Below are 24458 nucleotides of genomic sequence, written 5' to 3' on the forward strand. Positions count from 1 at the left end.
GCGAGGGTGAAGGCAGGAGTCTCTGGTCCCAGGCCCTTCGCTTGGAGGAGCCCCACACAGTGAGCAGCTGATGGCATTGTGCCAGCTGGCTGATGTCACTGACCCTCCTCTCCCGTGCTCCTGATCCCACATGCACCCTGGGAGCCATGTGCCCCCACCCCACCCCACCCCCCAGCTGCTGCTATGACAGATGGCTTGTGGCTCGCGCGCTGCGTTCCTAGTGCTGATGCTTGCAATGCTACTAATGTGCTATTAATATTACAGTAGCACCTATTGCTAGGTGTTGTATAAAGAGTCACTGCCCTAAAGAGTTTTTACGCTAAGCAGTGGAGAGCCCGACACATCCCCAGGGCAGCCTATCTGTCCTCAGATCGTTGGCTGTGCCACAGAAACACCCTGTGGCAGCTTGGGGGTTGGTCCATTTGTGTTATAACATGGGGGAGGGGGTGTCTCCCTCCATGCGGACAGAAAACAAGCATTGTCCTGGTTGGATCTGAACCAGGGTTAATCACGGCCATTCCTGCAGTAGAGGTGGGGCCTATGGGCTCATGCTCTGTCTGCTGCTTTATTTCAGTTTTCAGCACAAGTGTGATCCAGCTGTCACCCTTCGTCTGAGATTCTCTGCTCGCCTTGGCCTCTGTTAGTTAAGCTGAGTGTTTCTGCGCTTGATTCCTTGGTTTATTTGGCCGGCTCATCCAGAGCCTCAGAAATGCTTCCTTGTTTAGCAAGCCCAGGGCAGAGACAGCAGCTGAGGGCTCTGCTGGCGGGACCCAGACCAGTTTTCTGTGGTTCTCCAGTAGTTCCATTGACATCATTGTTTATGTTGAGCATAATGATTATTTCCATGTGCCAGCAAAACATGAAACTCCCAAAGTACATTTCCCTAAGCACTGGCTTGATAGTGATCTACGTGATCCCCTCTGCTCTGCACTAGAATTCATCTTAGGAGATGGGAATGCTTTGGATTGGTGCCGCGAGAGCCCTGCGCCGGCTGCAAGGGGAGGCTGTGTCACAGTGCTAATGGTAACATTCGCTCTCCTTATGGAGAGCGCCTCGCAGCTATCTCTGTGGCCCACATTTGATAAACCCACTGCTGGCTTGAAGGGCAGCCTGACTCTCTCAGGTCTTGGAAAGACTCTTGGTTTAAAGAGCTGAGACTCTTAAATTCTAGGCCACCTCCTTACAGCTTCCTTCAACCTCCTACTTTGAGCCACTGCCTAATCATGCACCCTCCCCTCCCCCAGGATACATTTCTCATTTGTTGTGCAGCTTCCTGAAGGAACCAGCTGTTTGCAGCTTGCTGGTATGGGTGGATAGGTGGTGAATGGAGCAGTTACATTGAAGTAGGAGCTCAGGGAGGGTTTGTTAGAGCAGAAACCCAAATAAGCCACCGAGACACACACACACACACACACACACACACACACACACACACACACACACACACACACACACACACACACACACACACACACACACACACACACACACACACACACACACACACACACACACACACACACACACACACACACACACACATTTTACTGCCCATATGTGGAAAAGACTCGGTCACATTTCCAGATCACCACTGACGTGCACCCAGCCTGGTAATTCTATGCACACACTGGTTGCTGGGTAGTGATTTCCCATCTGCCTCTGCAGATGCATGTGTGATGGGCACAGCTGCACGTCGTTTTGGAAACCTGACTCTGATGTGCAGTGCCACCCCAGCAGATATGCAGTAATTGGTCGCATGGAAGAGAGAAGCAGGGGGTAATCTGCACTGCATCTCATCTGCTGGCTACTTAAACTGTGGTCAGCGGTGACCAAGGATGCTCCTCTTTTTCAGTGGAATTTCCTTAACAGACATGTCCAGCGGGGACCTGGAGGTCACAGTGGATTTCCTAACTGAGGTAGACAAGCTGGTGCAGCTCATCGAGTGTCCAATTTTCACATGTAAGGATCATATGGAGCCCTTCCATAATTTGCTTTCTAGTGGCAGAGCATGTGTACATGTGTGGGGGAAGGAGCGCCTGGTGCATGTAGTGTGTTTGCTTGCTCAGGCTCCCTGGGCATGTCCCCTCCCTGCTCCTTCATCACAAGTGGCAGCTCTACACAAATAAATAGAGCAGAAGTTATGAGACTTTTTGCTGTGAGCGGTGTGAGACCTCCAGTAGAACAGTCCATCAGGGACACGCTGGATCGCTGCAGCGCAGAGGGAGGGCGCTCCGAATGCAGGCTAACAGTACTAAGCGCATTGGCACTGAACAAAGAGATGGAAAGAACAGAGGGGACCCATTTCAAAGGGGCCTCTTAGATTGACGTGTGTGGCTTCTGCACGTAGACTATGTATAGGTGATGCTGCTCAGGGCAGTGGCATGGGAAAGCTGCTACCTGTCTCTGCGCGAAGGTACATGGATGGAGGGATTGAGAACATTATAGTGCAATGGCAGCTCTGCTGTTGTGTTTGTCTCTTCTAAGTGCTCCAAATCCACTTGCTGACGCAGGTAGTCTCAAACTTTGCTGTGCCTTGTGGGAACGTTGGGTACGGTTAATGGTCCACATTTGGAGTCATCTAAGCAAGGGGTTCCTGGGATCCACACCCCCGCCCCCCCAAAAAAAAAAATCATGTTACTAAAATCACCTGGTTTTTGTGTTTTGTGCACACCTGGGGCTCAGGCTATGACTCTGATTATCTCCAAACTGATCTCAGCCACGCAGGATTGAGTTTGGCTAGTGCATGGTCCCCACTGCTCCTTGGGGGAAGATGGCAGATTTATAGTGAAGGTATTCAGGGTTATGTTAATGGACTCCAGGTTGGCATGTTAGTAGCTTGAGCCAAAGACAATGAAATGTTCATGTACAGCAAGCCTAGGGCTCGGTTCAGAGCCAAAGGATTTCCAGGTAGTTTATTGTCATGAGCAGTGTGGCTCAAGAAGACATGCTGTGGTCCTTGAACCTCATCTGTGCCCGTGTACTGTGGGTTCGAGCCCTACCTTTAGCAGCTTCCACAGAATGTAAGTTATGCGTGTCTCTTGCTGTCCGCCTGCTCCTAGGAGAAGTTTTGCTCAGAGACCAAAATTTCTGGTTTGAGCAATATTTTAAAGGGCTCTAAAATCCACACGCAGACTGATTGACAAGTGTTGTCAAGGAAACGAGCATTAATAGAATAAAGGAAAGATACGACTCTAGGAACTGTGTAGTCATCCTGATCAATGGGGCCGAGTGTGATCAGAGGAAAGCAAATAGCTGGTGTTCTTCGAGATGTGCTGCTTGTATCCATTCCATTGTAGGTGTCTGCGCTCACCACATGCACCGGTGCTGGAAGTTTTTCCCTCAGTGGTATCCGTAGGGGACCAGCTCTGGTGCCCTCTGGAGCGGCACACGAATGCCATGGAATAAGGGGCACTGCCAGCTCTCTTCCCTCCCTCCCCCCCGTTCATTCTTGCCAGAAACTCAGACATTGGGGAAGGAGGTCATGGAATGGACATGAGCAACACATCCCAAAGAACACCAGTTACGGAAACAGGTAACTGTCTTTTCCAGTCAGATGGACTGGTTCAGCCAGCAGATTTCTTTTGCCCCTCCTGTCTAAGAGACCCAGAGAGCAGAAGGCTGCTGAGTTACCCCAAGTGCTTTCTGCAGCCCTTGGACCAACCTGACACTGCTTAACTTCCAAGTTGTGTTGTGATCTCAGCACAAGGGGATGTGGCTGCAAGGCACAACATGTAAGAGCCTCACTAGGATGGGAAGCCCCTGAAGTGATGGACAAAGTTACTCACTGCAGAAAACAGCTGTCACAGTGGATGCAGAGCAAGGGCTCAGCTTCGCAGAGTACCTATCTGAGATTCAAGCTGGACCAAGGCACAGTATTACACATTCCTGCTTGGGACCTCAGCTGCTGGAGTCATGTGGGTGCACTGGAATCTCCGCTTTCATTTAAAAACCAAGACAGTTTCTAGCCCTCATGAGTGGGAAGAAAAGCTTGAAAATGTGGCCTGAGTGTAACCAATGCAGCAACGTCTGCGTGCGTCTGCAGAGAGCCTGAAAGAACTGCTCAGAGAAGGATGAACTGTTCCATACTTCTCAGGGGGGTGCCAACTCCGAGGCCTACTGCTCTGAGAGCAGTCCCACTAACCCCACCCCAGAAGAGGACTCCATATATGGCAGGAGAAGAGTGCAGCAGACCTGCCCTTGTCCCCCCTCATCAGATACACTTGGCTGCTCAGGTGAGAGTGGGGGGGTGCTCGGTACTGCTCCTAATGGGAAGGATGCCCAGCAGCTTCTGCTGCTCCAGTAGTCGGTAAGGAGACCCCATGTAACTGCTGCTGAGTGAGGGGTGGGGCTGTAGCGGTGGCATGATGGGCTTTAGTCCAGCCCTGCTCTAGAGATGATGACCATGTCCCAGAGCATGTGCACATATGGTATCGCCAACCCCCAACATACACAGATCAGGAGTCAGGCCCCCAAAGATCATGAGATTGGCTTAAAATCATGACATGTAAAAGCAGGTAGTTTGGGCGTGGTCCTTCCTTTTGTGGTCCGAGCTGTTCAGGTGCACATGAGACTCATGGTCAAGCTTTTCTCTGCAACCATGAGGCTAGAAACTTTTCTTTTAATTGAAAACTGAGTCTTGCATAATCATGACTCCAGGAGCTGGGACTCCGAGTGGAACCTTGGATGCCACCTGAATTGGCAACACTGCAATGCTGGAGCTGTGACCACGCTCCTGACACACCCAGCAGCAGCTGCTCAGGAAGGGTGGCGGGCAGCGTAAAGGGACCAGAGAGCCAGTGTGGCAAACTTCAGTGGTGGTAAGTTTGGGGGGAGAGGACAGTGAATTGGGTGATGGGCAAGGGGCCTGTGCCAAGCTGCAGTTACCGACGCCCTGTGGGGCACAGGAGTTGAGCTGTCGGTGCCCTCTCCATGTCCTGGTGTTCATGTGTCTCAAGCAGCAGTGGCTGTCGGTTTGGAGGATCCCTGTCCCGATTCTGGGTGGTGCTATCACACGATCCCAGTGCCATGTAGGAGACAGGCTCTTGACCATGTTAAATCTTGTGACACTTCACACAGTAACTGCAGATGGAAACTTGACCAGGGCATGCTCATCCATCCGGGGTGAGTGGGAGCCCCCAGCCATAGGCCTTCCCTGCTTTTGGAGCACTCGCTTGGAATGCTTACCCCGGCTGACTCGTACCCCGCTGCTCTGCTCCATCGCTCAAGTCGTGCAGCAGCATGAGTGGCCCTCTGATTTCAGCTGCCTGTGCCATTGGTCCAGTTCCGCCTAGATCAGTGGGACTGGCCAGCAGGATCTGCAGAGTGAGGAACATGTGATTTGTGACAGGCACTTTCCTTAGGTGCTCAGAGCCGAGAGGCAGGACTGCCTGATGTAGCTATGCTTGTGGTGTGAGATGGGAGAGAAGGAAACATGTCCCAAAGGGCCTAGCTTGACCCAGTCCCTAGCATCTCGGGCTACACCTTACAAGGGTTGGTAGCACATTTATCTGCTTCTCTCTCAAGCAGTTCGTGCAGATTCATTACATGGAGCTGTCGTGCACCAGGAGAGTGCCTTAAAATGAGCTGGGCTGAGGTCCCCCCGACCACCTCATCACAGCTGGCACCAGGTTGGGTGCCCTGTTCTGTGGGTAGTGATTGCTTTGAGCTTGTTCTCCTGCCCACTTCTCTCCTTGAGCAGCGAATGGAGTCAAACTTTAAGCTCCATTTCTCGTCCCTAGTGCGACTACTGGCTCGTGGTGCTACATGATGAGAGGGTGCAAATGAGGCAAAGTTGCTGGCTCTCCACAGTAGAGTTTGGTGATCTTGGGACATGGATGCTCTTTACCAGCTCCATTGAACAGCCAGGGTCGGGCGTCACAGCTGAATACACCTCCCTTCAGCCCCTAGGAGTTCAGCAGGCCACACGTACACCATTGCTGCACCCAGCCACAGGCCCAGGAAGTGAAATACAGATTTCTGTGCAGCTTCACCTCCCCCATCCACGCTAAAACCCTAAACTACCTAGCACTCCCTAATCTGGGAATACCAATCATAGAAAAACAGAGTTGGAAGGGACCTCTCGAGGCCATCTAGTCCAACCCCCTGCCCAGAGCAGGACCAATCCCAACTAAATCATCCCAGGCAGGGCTTTGTCAAGCCTGACCTTAAAAACTTCTAAGGAAGGGGATTCCACCACCTCCCTAGGTAACGCATTCCAGTGTTTCACCACCCTCCGAGTGAAAGTTTTTCCTAATATCCAACCTAAATCTCCCCCACTGCAACTTGAGACCATTACTCCTTGTCCTGTCATCTGCTATCACTGAGAATAGTCTAGATCCATCCTCTTTGGATCCACCTTTCAGGTAGTTAAAAGCAGCTATCAAATCCCCCCTCATTCTTCTCTTCCGTAGATTAAACAGTCCCAGTTCGCTCAGCCTCTCCTCATAAGTCATGTGTTCCAGTCCCCTAATCATTTTTGTTGCCCTTCGCTGGACTCTCTCCAATTTATCCACATCCTTCTTGTAGTGTGGGGCCCAAAACTGGACACAGTACTCCAGATGAGGCCTCACCAGTGTCGAATAAAGGGGAACAATCACGTCCCTCGATCTGCTAGCATTGCCCCTACTTATACACCCCAAAATGCCATTGCCCTTCTTGGCAACAAGGGCACACTGTTGACTCATATCCAGCTTCTCGTCCACTGTCACCCCTAGGTCCTTCTCTGCAGAACTGCTGCCGAGCCATTCGGTCCCTAGTCTGTAGCAGTGCATTGGATTCTTCTGTCCTAAGTGCAGGACTCTGCACTTGTCCTTGTTGAACCTCATCAGATTTCTTTTGGCTCAGTCCTCCAATTTGTCTAGGTCCCTCTGTATCCTATCCCTACCCTCCAACGTATCTACCACTCCTCCCAGTTTAGTGTCATCCGCAAACTTGCTGAGGGTGCAATCCACACCATCCTCCAGATCATTAATGAAGATATTGAACAAAACCAGCCCCAGGACCGACCCTTGGGGCACTCCGCTAGATACCAGCTGCCAACTAGACATGGAGCCATTGATCACTACCCGTTAAGCCCGACAATCTAGCCAACTTTCTACCCACATAGTGCGTCCATCCAGCCCATACTTCTTTAACTTGCTGACAAGAATACTGTGGGAGACCGTGTCAAAAGCTTTGCTAAAGTCGAGGAATAACACGTCCACTGCTTTCCCTTCATCCACAGAACCAGTTATCTCATCATAGAAGGCAATTAGATTAGTCAGGCATTACTTTCCCTTGGTGAATCCATGCTGACTGTTCCTGATCCCTTTCCTCTCGTCTAAGTGCTTCAGAATTGATTCCTTGAGGACATGCTCCATGATTTTTCCGGGGACTGAGGTGAGGCTGACCGGCCTGTAGCTCCCAGGGATCCTCCTCCTTCCCTTTTTTAAAGATTGGCACTACATTAGCCTTTTTCCAGTCTTCCGGGACTTCCCCCGATCGCCATGAGTTTTCAAAGATAATGGCCAATGGCTCTGCAATCACATCTGCCAATTCCTTTAGCACTCTCGGATGCAACGCATCCGGCCCCATGGACTTGTGCACATCCAGTTTTTCTAAATAGTCCCGAACCACTTCTTCCTTCACAGAGGGCTGGCCACCTCCTCCCCATGCTGTGCTGCCCAGTGCAGTTGTCTGGGAGCTGACCTTGTTCGTGAAGACAGAGGCCAAGAAAGCATTGAGTACATTAGCTTTTTCCACATCCTCTGTCACTAGGTTGCCTCCCTCATTCAGAAAAGGGCCGACACTTTCCTTGGCTTTCTTCTTATTGCCAATATACCTGTCCCAGTGTTGGGTGGCCTTCAAGATGATCTCCTGCTGGAGCCTCTGGGTCCATCTCCTCCTTTATCCCTGTCTCTCACGGTCTTTGTTCTGAAATCTTGCTGCATCCCAGCCTGTTACCATGGAAATTCCTGTAATGCTACAAGCCCAGGACTGCAGGGCTGGCATAGAGTGAGGAGGGGGAAGAGGTGGTCTTGGTTGGTTCTCTGGTAACTGGGCAGAGTAATTGAGATGGGAATGGGTTAAATTAAAGGTGGAAAGTACATGCACTTCTGTACGCCCTCCCCCTACAGTGAGCCTTGCTGGTGTTGCCTGAGCTCTGGGGTCACCAGGTGGCTGCCTGCCCCTGAGATGTCAGCTCAGATGTACTGCTGGGGAACCAGCTAACATCAGGTGGGAAATGCCTGGCCCTGGGCTGGGAGGGGAGGGACTCTCCAGCCCTCCCTCCCGTGGGTCTCTCTCCAAGAGCAGTTTTCTAAGAGCTCTGAGAGCCTGCACATGAGCACTGCAGGGAACTGGCAGGGCTGGACAAGGAGAGTCCATTTCCATGAGGCAGACACAGAAATGTTAGTGCCATAGCTCTGACCCCTTTCGGGAGGGAGGCTCATTAACAGAGTAGGTGGGTGGGGAGAGATGATTGGAAGGGCTTCCCATGCAGAGATCTCAAAGCACTTTACAAAGGTGGGTCTGTGTCCTCCTCATTTTACCAATGGGGAAGCAGGGGCCTGGAAGGGCAGTGATATGGCCAGTTCAGCAGGGGAGCCAGGACTACGACTAGCATAGATATACTGCAGGGAGTGACGTGCAAGAAATACAGTGGGCAGCAGGTCTCCAACTCGCATTCACGCTCATGAGTAAGGATTGCTCTTCAGATCCAACTCTCTTCCTGCCGGTAGCTGGATCTGTAGGTCAGAAAAAGGTTAGTGAGAGGAAAACCAATCAGAATTGGCCATGGGTGGTGCTCACTGTGATGCTGGCAGGGCAGGTTCTGGCTCATGCCCAGGTCCCCATGTCTCAACTGAACAATGGCAAATACAGAGCTGTGACCGGTCTGGCTCGCTTGTGTGTTAGTGTTGTTGAAATAGGTGCTGGAATTCTAAGTATGTTTTAGTGTTTATGGAATGATTGCAAATTGCTGCCTGCGTTAATCTCACTTCTAGCATCCGTATCCCATACTGCAAGGTAATGTGTGCGCGTGTGCATTGTAAGCGTCTGACTGTAGCTCACCAGACGGGGGAGAGCCACGAACGAGTGTGGCGTGCTGGTCTCCAGCAGAAGGTGTGAGCTCCTGCCCAGCGACACCAGGGGGACTAGTGCAGAACCTTAAAGAGGGCAAAAGACTCGGTTTACTTTCCCCAGCCCCGTGAAGATGGGAGGAATTCGCTTGCATGACTCATCAGTTGAGTTTGCAGCTCTGAGCAGAAAGGGGGAAGGGAATAAAAACCCCTGTCAAGGAGGAAAGGTATCTTTATGCTGCTTGGACTCTGGGGGCGCAAAGATTACCAGGCATAAGCAGAAGATCCCCTGTGCTTAGTCTGGGTCATCCCTAAAGGACAAGTAGCATTTCCTTCGTATAGAAGCATCTGTTTCATTTTGAAACTTAAGATTGGAACTCATTGGTGTGTATGGTAGCCTGCTTTAACCTTCTCAATAACTCTTCTTTCTGTTTCTTAGTTAGTACATCTTTAGAGAGTTTGTTATAGGACTGGCTACAGTGTTGTCTTTGTGTGAGATGTAAGTGCAATTGAGCTGGGGTCAGTGGCTGGTCCTTTGGACCTGGGAGTAATCTGAATATTGCTGTGATCCTGGTGTAAGGGGCCATCTATGGCAAAGGCAGGCTTGCCTAGGTGGCAGGACAGATCGGAGTGCCCAAGGGGCTGTCTGCGTCTCCCTGTTGAGACGGTTATAGTGCCCGAGGAGTATGAACGTGACAAGTGGTTGGTGAAATCTAAGGCTAGAACTCCCCGCCGACGGGGGTGGGGCCACAGCCCAGGACTCTGCCCAGAGGTTGGTACTCTGGCTCTTGAGTCGCTGCAGCACAACGTGGCACTCAGAAATGCTGCTCACATTCTTGTTGTTGTTGAGGAATCGAAGTGCTGGTTTCTTCTTCACTCTGCTGCTGCTCTGTCTGTGTCTTGTAGCTTGTGCTATGCAGTAACTAGGAAGGGCTGTGCCATGTTCACAGCTGGCGAGGCTTTGGGGTAGGCCTGGAGGTGTTTCTTCCATTCCAAAAGAATCTGTGTTGATGGCACAAGCCACCTAGCCCTCTGCAGGATTTCTGCACTCAATTTTTTCTAATGCAGGTGGTGGCAGTTGTAATCCCTGCAGGGGTTGCTTGATTTCGACACGTGTGTGTGCTGTTCCTCTTCTGGGAAATTCATGGTGCCATGCTATTCAGAAAAGCACTTCCGCAAATGGCATCATGCAGTACCATGGCTGTGGTGTCTCACTGTCTCCGGATCAAATCAGACATGCTCAGTGTATAAGAAAGATGGCTTTTCCTAATTGCTGGAGCTGCAATCTTGGCTGGAATCTGAGAGTCAAGCTAAGTGCTTAGAGCTTCTCTACACATGCAGTTATTCTGGAACAGCTATTGCACCTTTAAATTCACAGCATATCTGAAGGATAGACAAGCCCTTAGTCTGGTGCCTCGTACATGGCTGCAAACTTACCTTCCTGTCACCTGTGCACCTGGAGGTGGGATTTGATCCTGTGGTTGGAATTGTTAACTACATTCTGTTTTTGATTGAACAAGGAATTGAATCCATCTTCCTTCTCTTGGCTGTGTTGGCTCTGCAGGGCTAGAAGGTAGAAACCAGCTTAACTCTGTTGTGAGATGACTAAACCATTCTAAACACGGAAGAATCCCATGCACTGCTATAGGCTGGGGACCGACTGGCTAAGCGGCAGTTCTGCAGAAAAGGACCTGGGGATTACAGTGGACAAGAAGCTGGATATGAGTCAGCAGTGTGCCCTTGTTACCAAGAAAGCCAACGGCATATTGGGCTGTATTAGTAGGAGCATTGCCGGCAGATCGAGGGAAGTGATTATTCCCCTCTATTCAGCACCAGTGTCAAGGTTCCTTCCCCACTCTGAACTCCAGGGTACAGATGTGGGGACCTGCATGAAAGACCCCCTAAGCTTATTCTTGCCAGATTATGTTAAAAACTTCCCCAAGGTACAAACTTTGCCTTGTCCTTGAACCCTATGCTGCCACCACCAAGCGTGTTAAACAAAGAACAGGGAAAGAGCCCACTTGGAGACATCTTCCCCCAAAATATCCCCCTAAGCCCTACACCCCCTTTCCTGGGGAAGGCTTGATAAAAATCCTCACCAATTTGCATAGGTGAACACAGACCCAAACCCTTGGATCTTAAGAACAATGAAAAAGCAAAGGGATCTTAAAAGAAGAACTTTAATTAAAGAAAAAGTAAAAGAATCACCTCTGTAAAATCAGGATAACTGCCTTACAGGGTAATCAGATTCAAAACATAGAGAATCCCTCTCGGCAAAACCTTAAGGTACAAAAAGACACAAAAACAGGAATATACATTCCATTCAGCACAGCTATTTTACCAGCCATTTAAACAAAAGAAAATCTAACATGTTTCTAGCTAGATTGCTTACTAACTTTTTACAGGAGTTCTGAAGAGCGTTCCTGATCTGTTCCCAGCAAAACCATCTCACAGAGAGACAGACCCTTTGTTCCCCCACCTCCAGCTTTGAAAGTATCTTGTCTCCTCATTGGTCATTTTGGTCAGGTGCCAGTGAGGTTATCCTAACTTCTTCACCCTTTACAGGTGAAAGGGTTTTGCCTCTGGCCAGGAGGAATTTTATAGTCCTGTATACAGAAAGGGGGTTACCCTTCCCTTTATATTTGACACGCCCCCCAAATCACAGATAGGGTGAAACACTGGCTGTGATTTCTTCTTGGAGCTCTAGGAGAAAACAGAATTAATAAGACACATGCACCTCTAAATATACTACTAACTGTATAAAGACTAACAATATTTTCCACATCTCAAGGACGATTTTAACCAGTTGATTCTGGAAAACTTTCTCGGGAGAGTGCATCAGCCACTTTGTTAGACGCTCCTGAGATGTGTTGGATGTCGAAATCAAAATCTTGGAGAGCTAAACTCCACCGAATAAGTCTTTTGTTATTTCCCATGGCGGTATGAAGCCACTGTAGCGCAGCATGGTCGGTTTGCAGGTGGAAACGCCGTCCCCAAATGTATGGGCGTAGCTTTTCCAGAGCGTAGACAATGGCATAACCTTCCTTTTCGCTGACTGACCAGTTGCTTTCCCTCTCAGACAGCTTCTTGCTGAGAAACATGACAGGATGGAATTCTTGATCCAGTCCTTTCTGCATTAAAACGGCTCCCACACCATGCTCGGACGCATCTGTGGTTACTAGGAACGGTTTGTCAAAGTCTGGGGCCCTTAGCACAGGGTCAGACATGATTGTCGCTTTAAGCTGGTTAAAGGCCTTCTGACACTCTTCGGTCCACTGAACGGCATTTGGCTGTTTCTTTTTGGTTAGGTCTTTCAGTGGGGCGGCGATTTGGCTGTATTGCGATACAAATCACCTGTAATAACCAGCCAAGCCTAAGAAGGATTGGACCTGTTTCTTTGACTTTGGGACAGGCCACTTTTGGATAGCATCCACTTTGGCCTGTTAGGGGGTTGATAATTCCTTGACCAACCTGGTGTCCAAGGTAAGTCACTCTGTTTAGGCCCATTTGACACTTCTTAGCCTTAACAGTTAGACCTGCCTCTCTTATGCGCTCGAAGACTTTTTGTAGATGTTCCAGGTGTTCTGCCCAGGAATCCGAAAATATGGCCACATCGTCAAGGTAGGCGACTGCATATTCTCCTAATCCTGCTAGAAGATCATCTACAAGTCTTTGGACGGTGGCGGGGCATTTCGCAGTCCGAAAGGGAGTACATTAAATTCATACAGCCCGACGTGTGGTGAAGGCTGACCTTTCCTTGGCGGATTCATCTAGCGGTACCTGCCAGTACCCCTTGGTTAAGTCCAAGGTCGAGATGAACTGGGCCCGTCCCAGTTTCTCTAATAGTTCATCTGTGCGGGGCATTGGATAGTTGTCTGGGCGAGTTACAGCATTTAGCTTACGGTAGTCCACGCCAAAACGTATCTCCCTATCTGGTTTGGGAACTAGAACCCCTGGAGCTGCCCATGCACTGCGGGAGGGGCGGATTACACCCACCTGTAGCATATCCTGGATCTCCCATTCTGTAGCAGTTTTAGCTTGAGGAGACACCTGCTAAGGTTGGACTTTAATTGGGTGAGCATTACCTGTGTCAATGGAGTGGTATGCCCGTTCAGTCAGTCCTGGGGTGGCTAAGAACATCTGCGTGTAGCTAGTGCACAGCTCCTGGATCTGCTGTCACTGCATATGCCTAAGGGTCATGGAGAGGTTCACCTCTTCCACGCCACCAGCACTTTTCCCTTCGTGGTAGACACCTCTTCAGGCCACTCAGTGTCATCTCCTCTCTGGGCTGTAAACTGACAAACCTTTAATTCTCTGGAATAAAAGGGCTTTAGAGAATTAATATGGTACACCTTAGGCTTTTGGTTGGAGGTGGGGAATTAACAGCTCCCAGGTGCTCTTGGACTGTGAATGGCCCTTCCCACAACGCTTCCATTTTATGTGCCTGGAGCGCCTTTAAGACCATGACCTGGTCCCCTACTTTGAAGGAACACTCTCTGGTATGTTTATCATATCAGGCTTTTTGCTTTTTTTGAGCATTCTCTAGGTTTTCTTTAGCAAGGGCTAAAGAGGTTCTGAGGGAGATTTGTAGGTTGGTTACAAAGTCCAGAATGTTAGTTCCTGGAGAAGATGTAAATCCCTCCCATTGCTGCTTCACCAACTGTAATGGCCCCTTAACCTCGCGGCCGTATACAAAGTCAAATGGTTAAAACCCTAAACTGGGATGTGGTACAGCTCTGTAGGCAAAGAGCAACTGCTGCAACACTAGGTCCCAATCATTGGAGTGCTCATTTACGAATTTACGTATCATGGCCCCCAAAGTTCCATTAAATTTCTCCACCATGCCATTTGTTTGATGGTGGTGAGGGGTGGCAACCAAGTGATTTACCCCATGAGCTTCCCAAAGGCTTTCCATAGTTCCTGCCAGGAAATTAGTTCCTGCATCTGTGAGGATGTCGGAGGGCCAACCTACCCTGGCAAAAATGTCTGTTAGTGCCTGGCACACACTTTTAGCCCTGGTGTTGCTTAGAGCTCCTGCTTCCGGCCATCGGATGGCAAAATCCATGAAAGTTCATATGTACTGCTTTTCTTTGGGTGTCTTTTTCGGAAAAGGACCCAGAATATCCACAGCTACTCGCTAAAATGGAACCTCAATGGTGGGGAGTGGCTGGAGAGGGGCTTTGACCTGGTCTTGGGGTTTTCCCACTCTTTGGCATACCTCACAAGGTTGGACATAGGTAGAAACATCCTTGCCCATTCCTTCCCAGTGGAATGACCTCCCCAAATGGTCTTTGGTCCTGTTCACCCCAGCGTGGCCACTAGGATGATTGTGGGCTAAGCTCAAGAGCTTTACCCGGTACTTAGTTGGAACTACCAACTGTCTTTGAGGATCCCAGTCTTCCTGGTGTCCATCAGAAAGGGTTTCCTTGTATAAAAGTCCTCTTTCTACAACAAACCTGGATCGATTAGAAGAGCTGAGAGGTGGTGGGTTGCTCCGTGCCGCTATCCAAGCTCTCTGGAGGCTTTCATCTGCTTCCTGTTCGGTCTGGAACCATTCCCTTGATGCTGGAGACATCAGTTCCTCATTGGATTGTGGACCTATGCTTGGTCCCTCTGGAAGCGATGCAGGTGATAGGGCTGTTTCTGTTGACTGTGAACTGCTCTCTGCTGGTGGACTATGGTGGGGTTCAGGCTCCTGCTGAGCCTCTTGTGTAGGGTTATCTACTGGTGCAGGTTCGGTGGGGCCCTCTGGTGTTGGGGTTGCAAGCACTGGATTCAGTGCTGGCAATGGGTCTGGTGCTGGTTGTTCCGCCGGTTCTGGTTCTGGGACTGACTCTGTCTGGGTCTCTGGGACTGGATCCACTACTGCTGTTGCTGACGTTGGCATGGGGTCCGGTTCCATTACCTCTGACCGGGTCCTGGTAGAAGTTTCCAGAATAGAGCTAGGTGTGACAGCTTGCTTAGCCTGGCTCCAGGTGACGATTCCCACATGATTGGCCAAGTCTTCCCCCAACAGCATGGGGATGGGATAATCATCATAGACTGCAAAAGTCCACGTTCCTGACCAGCCCTTGTACTAGACCAGCAACTTGGCTGTAGGCAAGTCAAAAGAGTTTGACTTGAAGGGTTGAATCATCACTTGGATCTCTGAGTCGATTAAATTGGGGTCCACTAAGGAAGCATGGATAGCCCTCAGTTGTGCTCCGGTGTCCCGCCACACGGTTACCTTCTTCCTGCCCACACTCAGTTTCCCTCCGCTCCGAGGGTATCTGGGAGGCATTTGGGCCTGAGGACCTCTGGTGTGATTCCAGTGCAATGAACTGTAATCTGTTGGGGTTCTTGGGGCAGTTGGCCTTTACATGCCCTGGCTCATTACATTTAAAACATTGTCCAGCTGACGGGTCACTGGGGTGAGGTGGGTTGCTGGAGAACGGTGTGGCGGGACAATAAGGTGTCTGGACTGTTCCTTGGGGCTGTAGTTGGGGCCTTGGGCTGCCCCCGGTAGTAGGGTGTGGTCTGAGGTTGTCCCTTCTGGTATCCGCTCCAACTGCGACCAGGATTGTTCCTCTCTCCTCCCTCCACCCATTTTGTTCCGTTTTGCCCCTTCTGATATTCGCTCCAGCTGCTACTAGTTTTTTTCTTTTCTGCCACCTCCACCCATTTGGCTCCAATCTCCCCCGCCTCGATTACAGTTGTAGGCTTCCCATCTAGGATGTATCTTTCTATTTCCTCAGGAACACCCTCTAAGAGCTGCTCCATTTGCATTAGGAAGGGCAACTCTTCTGGAGATTTAACTCTTGCTTCTGATATCCAGGAATCCCAATGTTACCCGACATGCCTACCGCATTGTGAAAATGACATGTCTGGTTTCCACCTTAGGGCTCTGAACCACCGACGGGAATGCTCAGGTGTTAGCCCCATTCTGACTCTCGCCTGGGTTTTAAACAGTTCATACTGGTTCATGTATTCCTTAGGCATTTCAGCTGCCACTTCAGCTAAGGGTCCACTGAGCTGCAGCCTCAGCTCTACCATGTATTGGTCTGTAGAGATGCTGTACCCAAGGCAGGCCCTTTCGAAGTTTTCTAAGAAGGCCTCGGTATCATCGCCTGCCTTGTAGGTGGGGAACTTCCTGGGATGTGAAGCGGTACCTGGAGAAGGATTTCTAGGGTTTGTTGGTATATTCTGCCTTCTCCGTCTCCAGTGCATGCTTCCTCTCTTTTTCCTTTTCCTCCAGTTCTTTTTCCCTTGCCTCCATAGCTCTCCTGTGGGCAGCCTCTTGGGTTTTTTCTGCCTCTTTCGCTGCCTCCAGTTTTCTCCTCAGCATGCTTCCTTTCAGGTGAGGCCACACCTGGAGTATTGCATTCAGTTTTGGTCCCTTCACTACAGAAGTGATGTGAACAAATTAGAGAGTCCAGCAGAGAGCAATGAAAATGATTAGGGGGGCTGGAGCACATGACTTATGAGGAGAGGCTGAGGGAACTGGGGTTATTTAGTCTGCAGAAGAGAAGAGTGAGGGAGGATTTGATAGCAGCCTTCAGCTACCTGAAGGGGGGTTCCAAAGAGGAAGGAGCTAGGCTGTTCTCAGTGGTGGCAGATGACAGAACAAGAAGCAATGGTCTCAAGTTGCAGTGGGGGAGGTCTAGGTTGGATATTAGGAAACATTTTTCACTAGGAGGGTGGTGAAGCACAGGAATGCGTTACCTAGGGAGGTGGTGGAATTTCCATCCTTAGAGGTTTTTAAGGCCCGGCTTGACAAAGGCCTGGCTGGGATGATTTAGTTGGGGTTGGTGCTGCTTTGAGGAGGGGATTGGACTAGATGACCTCCTGAGGTCCCTTCCAGCCCTGATATTCTATGATTCTGACTGAATACAGCAAGGAGTAAATCTGTGGAATAGAAAAGAGCTGCTTTGCAATGTAGAACTACATCTTAAACTGGATATTGTGTGAGCAACCTGTTCGCAAGGTGGTGAAGGGATGTGCAGCAAGGGGTGGCCTAGAAAGGAAATGGCAAAGGGAAACCATCCAATCAACTGACTCTGGTAGATTTTGCTTCCCAAAGCAAAAAGGAGAGGGGTCTGTGAGCTGCAGACCCCCATCCTTGGCCTGGGTTCATTGGCAGGGCTGTGGCAGGACTCGTTCTGCAGTTGGTGCAGGAATCCAAATTCAGGCTGTGCCTGAGAAATGCCATCACATCCATGCAGAGACACTGCAGCAGGAGCTGGGGAAGGTGGCAGGCCTGCAGGTCAGGGACAAAAGCAGTGGATTAGAGGGGTGCCATTGTGCCAGCCCAGTGACCTAGAAAGGAGCATGTCTCCCTGACTCAGATCAGGTGTACTGCTTCTGGAAGCACATGCTTAGCAGTGGGGGAGGGTGGGTAGCGCACAAAGCCTCTGACCGAACTTGCCGTGGCATTAGAGGTGTTGGAAGGGGACTCCCGCCCATCACCCCTGGGTGTTGGAAGCAATGATACATGAAAGCAATCTTTGGGGTAGAGAATAATGGGACCTTGTGGGGTTGTGCTTGCCAGGCCCTCTGAAAGCAGATGAGTGCATGGCACCCAGGAGGTGCTTTTCTGGGCCAGCTGGGAGAAGTTTGGGGTGGTTTGTAAAGAATGACCCGGATCTCTCTCTGAACCCATGCAGAGGGTTTGGTGGGGGGATCTGGCTGCCAGATGGATGGATTGTTTTCACCTCCATTGATTGCCTGTCTATTCTGGCCACAGATCTGCGCTTGCAGCTGCTGGATGTGAAGAATAACCCCTACCTGATCAAGGCTCTCTACGGGCTGCTGATGCTTCTGCCTCAGAGCAGTGCCTTCCAGCTCCTCTCCCACCGTCTGCAGTGCGTGCCCAACCCCGAGCTCCTGCAGACCACGTGAGTGACACCAGCTGGGGGAGTAACTCCTTGATACCGCACAGGGAGGCTGGGACTCCAGCCCCCTGCAGAGACTGCCCTGACCTAGGGTTCCTGTAGCACTAGAGGCATTGGGAGCGCATGCTGTCCTCTTGCGTTCCTGCCAGCCATGTATGCGGTATCCTCAGGGAACGGGCACAGCCCATGTTGGTCCTAACCCTAGAGCTCCCAATACGATATGCGCCTGGCTTGGCAACATCCCTTATGAAGGCCCATTCCTGCAGGTGCTGAGCCGCCTCCACTCCTTCAGTGATGCAGCATGGGCTTGGGCCCTCGCAGCCTGGTGTAAGGTGCGGGGAGGTCGAAGGGCAATCCTGATGAGGAAGAATAGTGACATCGGGGGCGGGGGGGGGGGTCTGTGCTCCGTTGTGGAGTGGTGACCTATGCACGGGACACAGCTAATTGTATTTAGCGTGGCTGCCCTTATATTTAATACAAAGCCATGACCTGTCGGGATTGAAGGGCCTGAGACTTGGCTGCTTGCATCAAGATGGAGCAATGCATGCTGGGACCTCATGGGCTCGAGCTGCCACCTCTGCAGTGGTAGTTGGAGAGAGACACGGGCAGGGGCAGGGGTTCATAGCAGAGCAGTGGCTGCGACTCTCACCCTCCGGTAACATCACTGAGGTGCCAGGGCACCTCTGCCTTCTGCAGCAGTCGAGGGCTGCAGAGCAGCCTGCAGAGCATATATGTGCGGGGCTCTGGAGCATTAAGGCCTATGAGCCGTTTGGCAGGCCAGGCCGGACCCCTTCTCTGTGCGAGCAGCAGCAGGGCCTTGCTCTGAGGCACCTGCCCGCGGAGCTGGGTGTCAGGCCTGAGGCATCCTCCTGCGCGCGCTCCTTGCCCTGCGCTGTGGAGCACTCACTCAGCTTTTGTCTATATTTGGTAACCCTTGGAGGGCTGTGCCTCATCCACAGGCATTTGGCATCCGGGATGGAAAATTTCACTTGCAGGGTCTCCATGGAAACAAGCAGAGCCCTGGAGAAGATTTACACTGAATGGAGACTGGCGGATCTCCCATCAGCTGCCCCAGCTTGTTAGGAACAGCCCCTAGGAGCCTACCCTGGGGCTGCCTGCCCCAGGCTTGCCTGGTGTGCACCAGCACCGGGCGTTGTGGGGAGCCAGCGCGTCTCGCACTCAGCCTCCTACGCTGAGAGCTGCTTCAGTCCTTTTCCCGCCTGCAGCTGAACTAGCCGGCCACTGCAGTGCACACACCTCGCTAGCAGCCCTGCGAGTCTGATGGGCTGCTAGGCCTGGGCTACTCTGGCCTTTGAGAGCCATTAATCACCTTTGCCTGGTCTGCCTCTTCTTTGCTGTCTTGCAAGCAGTCACCTGCCAGGGATGTATCTGCTGCTCTTGTCCCCTACGCTGCTGGGCAACACCACAGCCCCTCAGTGCACCTGATTCTGGTTACGTAGGAGCTCGGGCTACATGATTATAATGGCCCCTTCTGGCTTTAACTCTACGGACTGGCTGGGATGCTGCTTGGGGGCAGGGACCTAGACATCAGCTGTGCAGACTGGGCCAGGAACCTTAGCAGTGCCCAGCCTGGGATGCCCATCTAATGTATACCAAGCCAGCTCTGCATCCTGCTGCAGGCAGCGAGCTCTCCAACCGGAGTGTGTATCTCTCCAGCTGGGCACAAGGCTCAGCAAGGGGGGGGCTGACCCAGTGACCTAGTGGCTGGTGCCCTCCAGCTTGGAGCCAGAGATCAGGGCTTGCCTTACTGCTTCGCTCTTCAGGCTGGCCCAGGATGGCCAGGTTCTGATCCTTGCTGGACATCTGTCCATCTTGGTATGAAATCTCTGGAGCAGAATGCAGCTAGGGCTGAGGGTGGCCAGTCCTAGGAGAGGGAAGGTGTGGCATGCCAGGGTCTCCAGCCAGTGCTGTTAATTCTTCGCTACCATAAACCGGTACCAGGCATAAAATTTCCCAGTGTATGTGGCTCTCCTCTTCTCTTGGCAGTGATGAGGCATCTCTTGGCTGTGGAGGGCAAGGTTCCTAGGGACATCTTCACCCTGCCCCAAGTCAGCCCACCCCATCTCCGTTCAGCTGGGCGGCCCCACTTGGTGGGGAAGTAGCTCTTTCAAAGTCCGGGCTAATGAGGTGGGAGGGGTGCTCCTCAGTGGCAGCACATCCCTTCTGGAGACATGAAAGGCTTATCCCTCCTCTGCAAAGCCATGGGGACAAAGTTCCAAGATGTGCAGAAAGCAGATCCTTGCTTTTTAACTAGTCCCTAGGCAGGCTGCATCACGCTCCCCAGCCTGTGCACTCAGGAGCATTGGCCTCTGTTTTTTCGAGTGTGAGCAGTTATATTTGTGTGTATGTTCAGGGGGAGGGGTTTCCTCCCTTCGCCCCTGACTACCGGGCTTTTGGAGCAATCAGAGCTGCCAGACAGACTGAGCATCTGATTAACTGTGACCTACATTCCATTAAACATTGAAGCCCGCTTTCATAACAGACCAAGCTGCCCCTCCTTGGGGGAAGCCAGCTGGGGCAGAAGCAAGCCGTGCGGGAAAGTTGTCAACCCACTGGCTGGGCAGAGATGCCTAGCGGGTTTTCCATCCCCATCAAGGTGGCCCATCTCTTTTGTCTGCACTCCTTGTACGGATCAGATCTCTTTTTAAACATTTCTCTGCAGAGAAGACTGTTGCATTGATCCCTGGATGTGAATTTCCCTGGGTTCCCCAGTCTGACCATCACTGAGCCTTGGGTTAATCTCTTAATCCAAGAGTGGGGGTCGGCACAGGAGAGCTGCGCGTCCGTTCTTCTAGTTTTACAGTTATGCATCCATTGCACTAGACACAAAGTGAGAGACCATTCCTGCCCCCACAGCTTTACAGTCTGAATAGACAAGACAAAGTGTGTGTGCAGGTGGGGGAAACTCAGGCACCGAGGTGTGCCTCTCACTAGCTCACCCAGCAGGCCAATGGCACATCTCAAATTAGAACCCAGGACTGCCAATCCAGTGTCCTACCTGTTAGGCCATGCTGACTCTCATGGTTCCTGAGGTTTCAACTACCATGTGGCAGTCTTCGTCAAAGAAACACCCAAATCCAGAGAGAGCAAGTCAGAACCGTGCCTGAAACAGACTTTTTGCAGCATTTAAAACAGCCACAGCCTGGTGGCTTAGCATGCTGGCCATCCTGCTCTGGGGGGCCAGGTTCACAAGTGCCATAGTCCATGTGAAAGGGAGCTGGGTGTTGTCACTCCCTGTAGGCTTTACATCTCCAAACTGCAACACAACTGGCCATCCCGAACAAATGTATCCCGGCCTCCAGCATGTCCTTCCTCCCGTGGAGGGTCTTGCTGCTGGGGGGGGATTCTGTGCCCCATTCCTCGTCTCGGCCTGTCTGCTGAGGGGCCAGCAGTGATGGAAGTGGCCACCTATCCTCTATGAACAAGACTGAGGCCATCAATTCTTCTTACATGAGCCTCCAAGGAGCTGGTAATGCACTTTGGTCACTAGGATCAGAGGCCAAACCCCGTGGCAAAAGGCTCGTTGCAGGTGCCCTGAGCTCTCCAGTCCCCTGGGCCATCCCTTCACAGGACTGGAGCAGCCGTGATGGCGCTGCAGGGGTGCGGCGTTCGCGTTGGCACCTGCCGGCAGTACTTGGTGCCTGCCCAGATGACACTTGTCTCAGGCTAGTGCTCTTTGCGCTTCAGCTTCACGGACGCTTGCCCCCAAGTAAATGCCAATGGCAGCCCAGTGCAGTGTGCTGGAGCTGACCGGCTGTCAGCTGGCATTGTGGGGCTGTACTCTGCTGGGCTCTTTGCCTGTGACCCAGCAGCGCTCCTCTGTCCTCCAGGGAGGAACACTTCTCTCTTTGCCTCGCGCTCTTCCCCGCAGCCTCTGAGCAGTGCAGGTGGAAAGCCAGGGACAAGGAACTCCCCCAACCTCAAAGCATTTGTTTTACGGTCCTGCCCCACGGCACTAACCCAAGGTGGACACCATACTTGGCCAGTGGGACTGGGCCTGTGGGGATACTGTACCTACCAAGGGAGTAGCAGGGGCCTGTTGCCCCACACTTCGCTAGTGATCTCAGTGGAGCAAAGGGCTTAGCAGAACTTCATCCCCTGAGTTCAGTGGAGCAGTGTGGGGTTGGGGGATCAGGAAGTGTTACTTCTCAGCGTGTGGTCTTGGCAGCCTGCTCTGTTACGTCGCATCCACACTGGAGTGGGAGCAGAGCCAGCCAAACCAAGTGGATCTATGGCTTTAGAGAAAATAAACAGTATGCTGTGGATGTGATAGGCACCCAGGTAATCACATGGCTTCGGCCCATGAGCCCTGCCTGCTCTGACATCCCAAGCACCAGGAGCCGGATCAGCTTGGCCACATGTTTCCCACCACTGTCCCAGCCCAGTGTAGACGGGACCTTGGACAGACATGCTCACCTTCAGCTGGCCAGCATGGCTTCCTTGGAACAAGGAGGCCAGGAGGGAGAATCAGACGGGGCCCTAGGGACCCTGTGAGACGAAAGCCATGGCAGGAGCTTCCCCAAGAACTGCATGGCACTGGCAGGCAGAACATAGCCTAGGTCAGTCACTTGGCTCAGCATGCCTGGCTCTGAAGGGAGCATTAGCCGCTTGCTAAGCAGAATAGCAGTGTCTGTTCCCGCCCCCTTCCGGGGGACCCCAATCAGTGCTGACCTCCCAGCAAACTGGCCCCTTGCTGCTTGCCACCTCCTCGCCCAGTGGTTCTGTCTTCCCAGCCACGGAGCAGGTCCCGAAAGCTGAGTGGAGATGCCCCAGCCATCAGCTGGAAACAGGAACTCAAGCAGCATCTGATTCAGCAGGAGAAACTGGGCCATTCAGCGCAGTCTGTCTAAACATTTCGGAGATATTCTCTGCGGCATGTAGTGGGTGACTGAAGGGTTAATCCTTCAGCGTGGGGTTGTTTTTTCTTCCCCTTCTGAGCTCCTCAAAGCTAAACAAACGGGCCCTGTCTCTGTCTGCCCCTCCTCCCTGAATCACCTTGTGTGTGTAGGTGGGGGTTGTTGATTTCCCAAATGTCAAGCTCTGCAGATTGTCCTTCCTCCCCAAAGTATCCAGGCCAGGGGAAACCCCTCCTCCTGGCAGTGTCTTAGCACGGCAGAGGGGGGGGAAGCCCTACCTCAGACGCACATGCACCCGGTCTGCGGCCGTGTCTCAGGTTTGCTCCTAATTCCAATTAATCTCAAGGAGACAAACGCTCTTTATTATCTGGCCAAGTACAGCTTCCTAAGCAGTGCAGCCAGAAGCAGAACTCAGCCAGCAGGAGCTGGGAGGCGGGGTTCCCGTCCTGCTGTGGGAAAGGATTAAACGCTTGTGTTGGAGTGCCTTGTGCTTTTCCCCTCCTGGAAGAGCAGGGCTGGTGCACAGCATGAGGAGCCTTGGCGGAGCTGTGTGGGAGGAGACGCGGGCTGGAAAGCCGTGTGCGCGTGCATTATCCTCCTTTCATCTGTGCTCTTACACTTGGATTGCAAGTTCTTCAGAGCAGGACTGTCTGTCTGTCTGTACCGCACCCAGCACAGTAGGGCCTTACCATAGCACAAGTGTGGAGGGACCTTGGCAGAGCTTGGAGAATGGGGGACTAGGAGTGGAATAGCAGGGGGTGCCTGTCTGGACGGAGGGGCATCAGAAGAGCTCGGGGGGGACTAAGTGGCATAGCGGGGGTCAGGTCTGGGTTTAGGGTATTGGCGGAGCTGTAGGAGGGGTGCTCTCAGGTTGGAATTACTCAGGGGGCTGCAGGTCTGGATTGAGGGGCATCGGTAGAATCATAGGACTGGAAAGGACCTCTAGAGGTCATCTAGTCCCGTCCCCTGCACTCCTGGCAGGACTGAGTATTACCTAGAAGACCATCGCTGACAGGTGTTTGTCTAACCTGCTCTTAAAAATCCCCAATGATGGAGATTCCACAACCTTCCTAGGCAATTTATTCCAGTGCTTAACCACCCTGACCGTTAGGAAGCTTTCCTAATGTCCGCCCTTGCTACAATTTAAGCCCATTGCTTCTTGTCCTGTCCTCAGAGGTTAAGAAGAACAATTCTTTTCCCTCCTTCTTGTAACAATCTTTCATGTACTTGAAAACTGTTACCAGGTCCCCTCTCAGTCTTCTCTTCTCCAGACTAAACAAACTTAATTTTTTCAGTCTTCCCTCGTAGCTGGTTTCTAGCCTTTAATCATTTTTGTTGCTCTTCTCTGGACTTTCTCCAGTTTGTCCCCATCTTTCCTGAAAGGTGGCACCCAGAACTGGACACGATACTCCAGCTGAGGCCTCATCAGTGCAGAGTAGAGGGGAAGAATCACTTCTTGTGTCTTGCACTGAGGCAGGTCACTCAGCGCCTGTTTGTGCTTTTGGGTCCCTCCCTTTCCCAAGCACCACACTCGCCACCCCCGTAAATCAGCTTAAACCTGAGGGAGCTCACTCTGCCAGCCTTGACGCACAGTGCCATATTGCCAACGGGCGATCCCTGGCCCTCCTTCGTCCAGCAGTACATACAGCCGTGGA

General features: G+C 51.8%; 1 protein-coding gene across 6 annotated transcripts in view; it reads left to right on the forward strand.

The window, feature by feature from the left end:
* Positions 1–24458, forward strand: part of VAC14 (VAC14 component of PIKFYVE complex) — a 199891-nt gene that overhangs the window by 171222 nt on the left and 4211 nt on the right. For 4 of the 6 annotated variants that reach the window (XM_077831574.1, XM_077831575.1, XM_077831579.1 and 1 more), the window contains 2 exons: positions 1880–1959; positions 17779–17929. In XM_077831574.1, the coding sequence (XP_077687700.1) occupies positions 1880–1959; positions 17779–17929 (231 nt within the window). The remainder of the gene's footprint in view (positions 1–1879; positions 1960–17778; positions 17930–24458) is intronic. The other 2 variants (XR_013347723.1, XM_077831576.1) reach the window with 2 other exon arrangements.

The sequence above is a fragment of the Eretmochelys imbricata genome, chromosome 12, assembly GCF_965152235.1.
Source record: "Eretmochelys imbricata isolate rEreImb1 chromosome 12, rEreImb1.hap1, whole genome shotgun sequence".
NCBI lineage: Eukaryota > Metazoa > Chordata > Testudines > Cheloniidae > Eretmochelys > Eretmochelys imbricata.